Below are 12,672 nucleotides of genomic sequence, written 5' to 3' on the forward strand. Positions count from 1 at the left end.
TAACCGAGTTTGTTATTTCTAAATACATTTGTAAAAAAACATATTTTTATTTTAAATAAAAGGACTTGATTCTGGCTGTGTCTTTATTTACAATCTAAACTATAGGATTAGCAATGGATAGGTGTCTTACAGTAGCCCCTCCATTACTAAGCCGTGGGCTTGATGTCACCTGAAAATACAGGTGACAGCAACCACACAATTATGAACTCCACTTGACAGACCCCTGAGGAAACCCAAGTGAAACGCACATTGGGGCTGCTGGCGGTGTGCGACATGCAGAGTAACAATGAGCAGGAGTTAATCAATGCGTGTGTGTAGCGATGCAGCATCATATTTGGGCCATCTCATTTTTAAGCCATTGAAAGCATAGACAGAACCTATATAGCCTTCATGGGTTTCTGAATTCTGTCTTGCATTCATCACACATCTGATGTTTAGGATTATAGAAGCACCTGCACTTTATAGGTTTACGTACTGAATTATATACTTTCCCTGCCCTAATACTATATGTGATACATACGCTTTTATACCCGAGTCCCTGCTCTATTTTACTTTGCCTTTGATACTTGTTCATTACTATATATATATATATATATATATATATATATATATATATATATATATATATATATATATTTGTATGCCCTGTTGTATATTTAATAAAGTTCATGACTTTTATTTTCATGTTTTCGGTAGTTATTTACGTAGGCTGATTGGAGTAGTACTTCATCAGTACTACATCAGCATACGCCTCTGTGCCTGGAGGTAAACTTTATACCAACGGTCACAGCTGCAGGCTCATGCTGTCATCTGACAGTCTGGGAACCGCAGCTCTCTGACTGCCGTTAATAATGTCACCACCAATCAGAGGCAGTGTTTGCAAATAATAGCATGGCAAACAACGGATGTTCGGGCCCCCCATTCATCTGAATTGGGATGCGGGATTGGATACTGTTCTGGTACCTGAACCAAACTTCTTTTTTAATGTCTGTCCAAACCCGCCAGACTCGAACATCCAGGGATTCGTCCATCACTATTCTGAGGGGCAACCCACAAGTAGAGCGACAAATTTTGTGTCATTTAGGACATAAATTGTAAATTTTAGAGCAAATTGTTGGCAGCTCATGGGTATTAGTGCGAATATAAAGACAGTGCCCTGAAGTCAGTGAGGCACCGGGCGGCGCAGGACTTTATTATATTGCTGTATTAGGATTTATTTTGCCGTGCAGAGAGAAATTGCTTGTTGCACGCAGGATAAACTTAATGCATTGTGTTAAAGTGAAGGTCTTTTTTTTTTATATTTAAACTCTGTTTATTAAATGCATAGTAGTACATACAGGCAATGATCCCATCCCCAGCGCGTGTAAACTGAACTCTCACACAACATCAATGACTATGGTATTGGAACCCGATTATGAAGGGTCTCAAGTAAGTACCATGAGGTGTGTGCGAATTGTCTTACGCAATAGTTGTTAATCCCATAAACTAATCCTCTTCCCTGGAAAGTGGCAATTCACAGGAACAAGTCATAAATTCAGGAGACAAGGGCAAAGGTAGTGGATGATAAAAGAAAAGGGCTAGGCACAACGGGAGGGGGGTCTGTTCAGTGTAGGGTCTCATGTAATAGAGGTTGTCTTCACACACACATGCTCAGTCCCCTCCTCCTAATGAGCCGAGTGCTGGAGGACACACACGCTCAGTCCCCTTCATCTAATGAGCCAAGAGCTGGAGGACACACACGCTCAGTCCCCTCCATCTAATGAGCTGAGTGCTGGAGGACACACACGCTCAGTCCCCTCCATCTAATGAGCCAAGAGCTGGAGGACACACACGCTCAGTCACCTCCACCTAATGAGCTGAGTGCTGGAGGACACACGCTCAGTCCTTTCCTCCTACTAAGGGTCCCTTTCCACTTGCGAGATAAAAAACGGTCCGTAATCTGGACCGAAAAAACGGATGGAACGTATGCGATTTTCATGCGAGTGTCATGCGAGTACAATGCGATTTTTAATCGCATCATCCGTATGACATCCGTATTACTGTCCGATTTGTACGCACCGGTGTCCTTTGAAAAGCCGGCAATTCAGCGCGGTGTACAGTAAAATCACACTGACAGGTTAGAATAGAGTAGATATATACACATAGAATAGGTATATATACATATATATATGTCAGTGAGACACCTATATATGTATATTTATATTTAATGCAGCGCTAGATAGCATAAAAGCCGCTAATTCAATTGCCGGCTTTTAATTTCTCCTTCACAAACCCGACATGATATGAGACATGGTTTACATACAGTAAACCATCTCATATCCCCCTTTTTTTTGCATATTCCACACTACTAATGTTAGTAGTGTGTACGTGCCAAATTTGGGTGCTGTAGCTATTAAATGTAAGGGTTAACTCGCGGAAAAAATTGGCGTGGGCTCCCGCGCAATTTTCTCCGCCAGAGCGGTAAAGCCAGTGACTGAGGGCAGATATTAATAGCCAGGAGAGGGTCCATGGTTATTGGCCCCCCCGTGGCTACAAACATCTGCCCCCAGCCACCCCAGAAAAGGCACATCTGGACGATGCGCCTATTCTGGCACTTGGCCACTCTCTTCCCACTCCCTGTAGCGGTGGGATATGGGGTAATGAAGGGTTAATGCCACCTTGCTATTGTAAGGTGACATTAAGCCAGATTAATAATGGAGAGGCGTTAATTATGACACCTATCCATTATTAATCCAATTGTAGGAAAGGGTTAAAAAACACACACACACATGATTACAAAGTAGTTTAATGAAATAAAGACAGCGGTTGTTGTAATAATTTATTGCTCTCTCAATCCATCAGGAACACCCTCGCTTGGCAACATAATAAACGCACAAGATACATACCCTCAGATGTCAGATCACGTCCCACGATGTAATCCATCTGAAGGGGTTAACTAATATTACAGGCAGGAGCCCTGCAAATGCAGCTGTGCTCCGTGCTTGTAATTCCCCAGCGAATGAATGAAATGTAGGTCATTGACCTACATTTCCTTCAGTCGCGGTGATGCGCCCCCTGGTGGATGTCCTCATATGACCTGGAGCGTGGGAAAAAGTTCCCAGGCTGCAGTTTATGAGAACATCCACCAGAGGGCGCCTCACCGCGACTCAATGTAAGTACAGATCCTGCTTTCCTTTCAGCACCCGGGGGATTACAGGCACCAGTGAGTGGTTTATCGCAGCTCGTGCCTGTAATATTAGTTAACCCCTTCAGATGGATTAACTCGTGGGACATGATCGGACATCAGAAGGTATGTATCTTGTGCGGTTATTATTTTGCCAAGCGAGGGTTTCCTGATGGATTGAGAGAACAATAAATTATTACAACAACCGCTGTGTTTATTTCATTAAACTACTTTTAAATCATGTGTGTGTGTTTTTTAACCCTTTCCTACAATTGGATTAATAATGGATAGGTGTCATAATTGACGCCTCTCCATTATTAATCTGGCTTAATGTCACCTTACAATAGCAAGGTGGCATTAACCCTTCATTACCCCATATCCCACCGCTACAGGGAGTGGGAAGAGAGTGGCCAAGTGCCAGAATAGGCGCATCTTCCAGATGTGCCTTTTCTGGGGTGGCTGGGGGCAGATGTTTTTAGCCACGGGGGGCCAATAACCATGGACCCTCTCCTGGCTATTAATATCTGCCCTCAGTCACTGGCTTTACCGCTCTGGCGGAGAAAATTGCGCGGGAGCCCACGCCAATTTTTTCCGCCATTTAACACTTTATTTCAGCAGCTACAGCGCTGAAATTTTGCACATACACACTACTAACATTAATAGTGTGGAATATGCAAAAAAATGGGGATATGAGATGGTTTACTGTATGTAAACCATGTCTCATATCCTGTCGGGTTTGTGCAGGAGAAATGAGAAGCCGGCAATTGAATTAGCGGCTTTAATGCTATCTAGTGCTGCATTAAATATAAATATACATATATAGGTGTCTCACTGACATATATATATGTATATAGACACATTCTATGTGTATATATCTAGTCTATTCTAACCTGTCAGTGTGATTTTACTGTACACCGCGCTGAATTACCGGCTTTTCAAAGGACACCGGTGCGTAAAAATCGGACAGAACTCGCATGGTGCGAGTGCTGTGCGATTTTTTTCTCGCACCCATTGACTTGCATTGGCGAGTCTCGTCCGAGAATCGCAGCAATACGCAGCATGCTGCGATTTTTTTCTCAGCCGATCCAGATTTTTCTCAGTCCGATTTCAGCTGAGAAAAAAATCGCAAATCAAAAGACACCTATTAACTAACATTGGTCCGAGTGCAATCCGATTTTTTATCGGATTGCACGCGTCCGTTTTCCTCGCAAGTGGAAAGGGACCCTAAGCCGAGTGCTGGAAGACACACACGCTCCGTCCCTCCACTTAATGACCCGAGGGCTGGAAGACACACAAGAAGGGGACACGCTTATCAGCTTCCAGAGGAGCAAGGAGACTGATTCTGGCCAGAGCCTCAGCAGTACATATTAACAGAAGCATCAACAGATCTCATCTACAAGTTGTTGAAAATTTCCGAGCAGAGATTGCCATGAAGTGTGTGAAGTCTGCAATGTGAATATAATTTGAGTGGATTTCATGGCGGATTTCTCCTTTTGTAATGGACAGGGTGAAATCCAGGATAAACCTGCAGCACAGTCCACAGCTTTACAGATTATTCTGCACCAAATATTAATTTCTCTGAAAACTCTTCCTGCATTGCTCAACTGCGCGGTTATGGACTGAAGTCATCCATTGTGCTGTGGAGATGACGGCAGAGACTGTGATTAATCACCTGCATTGCACCATAGCCCCTTCATGACGAGAGCGAAAAAGAGGAAGAAACAGCAGGACAAATCGCCAGGACTCACCTAAAACTGTGCGGAGAGACCGACGCAACTGCGTGGGGAGACCGACGCAACTGCGTGGGGAGACCGACGCAACTGCGTGGGGAGACCGACGCAACAGCGCGGGAGACCGACGCAACAGCGCGGGGAGACAGGCGCAACAGCGCGGGGAGACCGACGCAACAGCGCGGGGAGACAGGCGCAACAGCGCGGGGAGACCGACGCAACAGCGCGGGGGGCACGACGCAACAGCGCGGAGAGACCGACGCAACGGCGCGGGGGGCACGACGCAACAGCGCGGAGAGACCGACGCAACAGTGCGGGGAGACAGGCGCAACAGCACGGGGAGACCGACGCAACAGCGCGGGGAGACCGACGCAACAGTGCAGAGAGACCGACACAACAGTCCAGAAAGACCGACAACAGTGCGGGGAGACCGACACAACAGTGCAGAGAGACCGACGCAACAGCGCGGGGAGACTGATGCAACAGCGCGGGGAGACCGACGCAACAGTGCAGAGAGACCGACGCAACAGTGCGGGGAGACTGCATCAGAGAGAAGGTCAACGCCACTGGTCTGGAAGGAGACTACAATCTATTACTCCCCAGCCAGCTATCAGGGAGTGACTGTAGTGATCAGTGAGATGAGACCTTACCGGATCGCTCCTCTCCTGTGTGACCCTATAACTGACTATGCATATTGCCTCTTCTGAGAAAAAGAGGACTTAACTCTATAGCGCCGCCTGTTGGAAGTAGCGATCCTACAAGTCACAATCAACCCTTTAACGAGTCGCACGGCGAATAAGCCTCTTTACCTTGACAAGCCAGCTGGTATGTCACTCTCCATAAGGAGAAACGTTACCCCTTAGACCCTATAACTGACGTAATTTTCCATTTCTATTGTGAGAATTTTATGACTTTATCTCATTTTTTTTATTATTATTATTTTTATTATTACATTATTATTATTACATAAAAAACAATAAAATGATTTCATTACAAACCATTTCCGGGAGCTCGTTCCTCCGCGATCAGTACAGGACATCGTGACAATCAGGAAAGAAGACAAACGATACCAGGTCCACTCACTGCGCTGGAACACGGCACATCATCGTCACAATGTGTCACACATTCCTGAGTGACAGAATCAGCGAAGAAAGAAACTAAAAATATCTGCAGCTTCCACAGGAAAGATATCTGCAACATTACACAGTACTGCTCACACCGACCATAGGGATTACACAGTACTACTCCCACCGTCCACAGGGATTACACAGTACTACTCCCACCGTCCACAGGGATTACACAGTACTACTCCCACCGACCATAGGGATTACACAGTTATACTCCCACCGACCATAGGGATTACACAGTACTACTCCCACCGTCCACAGGGATTACACAGTACTACTCCCACCGACCACAGGGATTACACAGTACTAATCCCACTGACCATAGGGATTACACAGTGCTACTCCCACCGTCCACAGGGATTACACAGTACTACTCCCACTGACCATAGGGATTACACAGTGCTACTGCCACCGTCCACAGGGATTACACAGTACTACTCCCACCAACCATAGGGATTACACAGTACTACTCCCACCGTCCACAGGGATTACACAGTACTACTCCCACCGTCCACAGGGATTACACAGTACTACTCCCACCGACCATAGGGATTACACAGTACTACTCCCACCGTCCACAGGGATTACACAGTACTACTCCCACCGACCACAGGGATTACACAGTACTACTCCCACTGACCATAGGGATTACACAGTGCTACTCCCACCGTCCACAGGGATTACACAGTACTACTCCCACTGACCATAGGGATTACACAGTACTACTCCCACCGACCATAGGGATTAGACAGTACTACTCCCACCGACCATAGGGATTACACAGTACTACTCCCATCGTCCACAGGGATTACACAGTACTACTCCCACCGACCATAGGGATTACACAGTACTACTCCCACCGTCCACAGGGATTACACAGTACTACTCCCACCGACCATAGGGATTACACAGTACTGCTCCCATCGTCCACAGGGATTACACAGTACTACTCCCACCGACCATAGGGATTACACAGTACTACTCCCACCGTCCACAGGGATTACACAGTACTACTCCCACCGACCATAGGGATTACACAGTACTACTGCCACCGTCCACAGGGATTACACAGTACTACTCCCACCGTCCACAGGGATTACACAGTACTACTCCCACCGTCCACAGGGATTACACAGTACTACTCCCACCGTCCACAGGGATTACACAGTACTACTCCCACCGACCATAGGGATTACACAGTTATACTCCCACCGACCATAGGGATTACACAGTACTACTCCCACCGTCCACAGGGATTACACAGTACTACTCCCACCGACCACAGGGATTACACAGTACTAATCCCACTGACCATAGGGATTACACAGTGCTACTCCCACCGTCCACAGGGATTACACAGTACTACTCCCACTGACCATAGGGATTACACAGTGCTACTGCCACCGTCCACAGGGATTACACAGTACTACTCCCACCGACCATAGGGATTACACAGTACTACTCCCACCGTCCACAGGGATTACACAGTACTACTCCCACCGTCCACAGGGATTACACAGTACTACTCCCACCGACCATAGGGATTACACAGTACTACTCCCACCGTCCACAGGGATTACACAGTACTACTCCCACCGACCACAGGGATTACACAGTACTACTCCCACTGACCATAGGGATTACACAGTGCTACTCCCACCGTCCACAGGGATTACACAGTACTACTCCCACTGACCATAGGGATTACACAGTGCTACTCCCACCGTCCACAGGGATTACACAGTACTACTCCCACCGACCATAGGGATTAGACAGTACTACTCCCACCGACCATAGGGATTACACAGTACTACTCCCATCGTCCACAGGGATTGCACAGTACTACTCCCACCGACCATAGGGATTACACAGTACTACTCCCACCGTCCACAGGGATTACACAGTACTACTCCCACCGACCATAGGGATTACACAGTACTGCTCCCATCGTCCACAGGGATTACACAGTACTACTCCCACCGACCATAGGGATTACACAGTACTACTCCCACCGTCCACAGGGATTACACAGTACTACTCCCACCGACCATAGGGATTACACAGTACTACTGCCACCGTCCACAGGGATTACACAGTACTACTCCCACCGACCACAGGGATTACACAGTACTACTCCCACTGACCATAGGGATTACACAGTGCTACTCCCACCGTCCACAGGGATTACACAGTACTACTCCCACCGACCATAGGGATTACACAGTGCTACTCCCACCGTCCACAGGGATTACACAGTACTACTCCCACCGACCATAGGGATTACACAGTACTACTCCCACCGCCGACCATAGGGATTACACAGTACCACTCCAATCGTCCACAGGGATTACACAGTACTACTCCCACCGACCATAGGGATTACACAGTACTACTCCCACCGTCCACAGGGATTACACAGTACTACTCCCACCGACCATAGGGATTACACAGTACTACTCCCATCGTCCACAGGGATTACACAGTACTACTCCCACCGACCATAGGGATTACACAGTACTACTCCCACCGTCCACAGGGATTACACAGTACTACTCCCACCGACCATAGGGATTACACAGTAGTACTCCCACCGACCATAGGGATTACACAGTGCTACTCCCACCGACCATAGGGATTACACAGTACTACTCCCACCGCCGACCATAGGGATTACACAGTACCACTCCAATCGTCCACAGGGATTACACAGTACTACTCCCACCGACCATAGGGATTACACAGTACTACTCCCACCGTCCACAGGGATTACACAGTACTACTCCCACCGACCATAGGGATTACACAGTACTACTCCCATCGTCCACAGGGATTACACAGTACTACTCCCACCGACCATAGGGATTACACAGTACTACTCCCACCGTCCACAGGGATTACACAGTACTACTCCCACCGACCATAGGGATTACACAGTAGTACTCCCACCGACCATAGGGATTACACAGTGCTACTCCCACCGACCATAGGGATTACACAGTACTACTCCCACTGACCATAGGGATTACACAGTGCTACTCCCACCGACCATAGGGATTACACAGTACTACTCCCACCGTCCACAGGGATTACACAGTACTACTCCCACCGACCATAGGGATTACACAGTACTACTCCCACAGTCCGCAGGGATTACACAGTACTACTCCCACCAACCATAGGGATTACACAGTACTACTCCCACCGTCCACAGGGATTACACAGTACTACTCCTATCGACCATAGGGATTACACAGTACTACCCCCACGTCCACAGGGATTACACAGTACTACTCCCACCGACCATAGAAATTACACAGTACTACTCCCATCGTCCACAGGGATTACACAGTACTACTCCCACCGACCATAGGGATTAAACAGTACTACTCCCACCGTCCACAGGGATTACACAGTACTACTCCCACCGACCATAGGGATTACACAGTACTACTCCCACCGTCCACAGGGATTTCACAGTACTACTACTACCGACCATAGGGATTATACAGTTCTACTCCCACCGTCCACAGGGATTACACAGTACTACTCCCACCGACCATAGAGATTACACAGTACTACTCCCACCGACCATAGGGATTACACAATTCTACTCCCACGACCACAGGGTTTACACAGTACTACTCGCACCGGCCACTGGGATTACACAGTACTACTCCCACCGATCATAAGGATTACACAGTACTACTCCCACCGACCATAGGGATTACACAGTACTACTCCCACCAACCATAGGGATAACACAGTACTACTCCGACCGTCCACAGGGATTACACAGTACTACTCCTACCGACCATAGGGATTACACAGTACTACTCCCACCGTCCACAGGGATTACACAGTACTACTCCCACCGACCATAGAGATTACACAGTACTATTCCCACCGCTCACAGGGATTACACAGTACTACTCCCACCGACCATAGGGGTTACACAGTACTACTCCCACCGTCCACAGAGATTAAACAGTACTACTACCACCGACCATAGGGATTACACAGTACTACTCCCACCGTCCATAGGGATTACAGAGTATTACTCCCACTGACCACAGAGATTACACAGTACTACTCCCACCGTCCATAGGGATTACAGAGTATTACTCCCACCGACCACAGGGTTTACACAGTACTACTCCCACTGACCACAGAAATTACACAGTACTACTCCCACCGACCACAGGGATTACACAGTACTACTCCCACCGACCATAGGGATTACAAAGTACTACTCCCACCGTCCATAGGGATTACAGAGTATTACTCCCACTGACCATAGGGATTACACAGTCCTACTCCCACCGACCATAGAGATTACACAGTCCTACTCCCGCCGACCATAGGGATTACACAGCACTACTCCCACCGATCATAGGGATTACACAGTCCTACTCCCACCGACCTCAGGGATTACACAGTACTACTCCCACCAACCACAGGGATTACACAGTACTACTCCCACAGACCATAGATATTACACAGTACTACTCCAACCGACCATAAGGATTACACAGTACTACTCCCACCGACCACAGGGATTACACAGTACTACTCCCACCGACCACAGGGATTACACAGTGCTACTCCCACCGACCGCAGGGATTACACAGTACTACTCCCACCGACCATAGGGATTACAAAGTACTACTCCCACCGACCGCAGGGATTACACAGTACTACTCCTACCCACCACAGGGATTACACAGTGCTACTCCCACCAACCATAGGGATTACACAATACTACTCCCACCGACCACAGGGATTACACAGTACTACTCCCACCAACCATAGGGATTACACAGTACTACTCCCACCGTCCACAGGGATTACACAGTACTACTCCCGCCGACCATAGAGATTACACAGCACTACTCCCACCGATCACAGGGATTACACAGTCCTACTCCCACCGACCTCAGGGATTACACAGTACTACTCCCACCGACCATAGATATTACACAGTACTACTCCCACCGACTATAGAGATTACACAGTACTACTCCCACCGACCACAGGGATTACACAGTACTACTCCCACCGACCACAGGGATTACACAGTTCTACTTCCACCGGCCGCAGGGATTACACAGTACTACTCTCACTGACCATAAGGATTATACAGTACTACTCCCACCGACCATAGATATTACACAGCACTACTCCCACCGACCTCAGGGATTACACAGTACTACTCCCACCGACCATAGATATTACACAGTACTACTCCCACCGACTATAGAGATTACACAGTACTACTCCCACCGACCACAGGGATTACACAGTACTACTCCCACCGACCACAGGGATTACACAGTTCTACTTCCACCGGCCGCAGGGATTACACAGTACTACTCTCACCGACCATAGGGATTATACAGTACTACTCCCACCGACCATAGATATTACACAGTACTACTCCCACCGACCACAGGGATTACACAGTTCTACTTCCACCGGCCGCAGGGATTACACAGTACTACTCTCACCGACCATAGGGATTACACAGTACTACTCCCACCGACCATAGGGATTACACAGTACTACTCCCACTGACCATAGGGATTACATAGTGCTACTCCCACCGACCATAGGGATTACACAGCACTACTCCCACCGATCACAGGGATTACACAGTCCTACTCCCACCGCCCACAGGGATTACACAGTGCTACTCCCACCGGCCACAGGGATTACACAGTACTACTCCCACCGACCATAGGGATTACACAGTACTACTCCCACCGTCCACAGGGATTTCACAGTACTACTACTACCGACCATAGGGATTATACAGTTCTACTCCCACCGTCCACAGGGATTACACAGTACTACTCCCACCGACCATAGAGATTACACAGTACTACTCCCACCGACCATAGGGATTACACAATTCTACTCCCACGACCACAGGGTTTACACAGTACTACTCGCACCGGCCACTGGGATTACACAGTACTACTCCCACCGATCATAAGGATTACACAGTACTACTCCCACCGACCATAGGGATTACACAGTACTACTCCCACCAACCATAGGGATAACACAGTACTACTCCGACCGTCCACAGGGATTACACAGTACTACTCCTACCGACCATAGGGATTACACAGTACTACTCCCACCGTCCACAGGGATTACACAGTACTACTCCCACCGACCATAGAGATTACACAGTACTATTCCCACCGCTCACAGGGATTACACAGTACTACTCCCACCGACCATAGGGGTTACACAGTACTACTCCCACCGTCCACAGAGATTAAACAGTACTACTACCACCGACCATAGGGATTACACAGTACTACTCCCACCGTCCATAGGGATTACAGAGTATTACTCCCACTGACCACAGAGATTACACAGTACTACTCCCACCGTCCATAGGGATTACAGAGTATTACTCCCACCGACCACAGGGTTTACACAGTACTACTCCCACTGACCACAGAAATTACACAGTACTACTCCCACCGACCACAGGGATTACACAGTACTACTCCCACCGACCATAGGGATTACAAAGTACTACTCCCACCGTCCATAGGGATTACAGAGTATTACTCCCACTGACCATAGGGATTACACAGTCCTACTCCCACCGACCATAGAGATTACACAGTCCTACTCC

General features: G+C 47.9%; 1 protein-coding gene across 10 annotated transcripts in view; it reads right to left on the bottom strand.

The window, feature by feature from the left end:
* Positions 1–12,672, bottom strand: part of LOC143764161 (CMP-N-acetylneuraminate-beta-galactosamide-alpha-2,3-sialyltransferase 4-like) — a 228,159-nt gene that overhangs the window by 32,749 nt on the left and 182,738 nt on the right. Inside the window, exon 1 of one of the 10 annotated variants that reach the window (XM_077249445.1) lies at positions 5,892–5,949. The exons of the other annotated variants lie outside the window; for them this stretch is intronic. Within the exon in view, the coding sequence (XP_077105560.1) occupies positions 5,892–5,894 (3 nt within the window). The 5' untranslated portion in view covers positions 5,895–5,949. Of the gene's footprint in view, positions 1–5,891; positions 5,950–12,672 lie in introns of those variants that run through there. 10 annotated transcript variants of the gene reach the window in all.

This window comes from Ranitomeya variabilis, chromosome 4 (assembly GCF_051348905.1).
Source record: "Ranitomeya variabilis isolate aRanVar5 chromosome 4, aRanVar5.hap1, whole genome shotgun sequence".
In the NCBI taxonomy this organism is placed as follows: Eukaryota; Metazoa; Chordata; class Amphibia; order Anura; family Dendrobatidae; genus Ranitomeya; species Ranitomeya variabilis.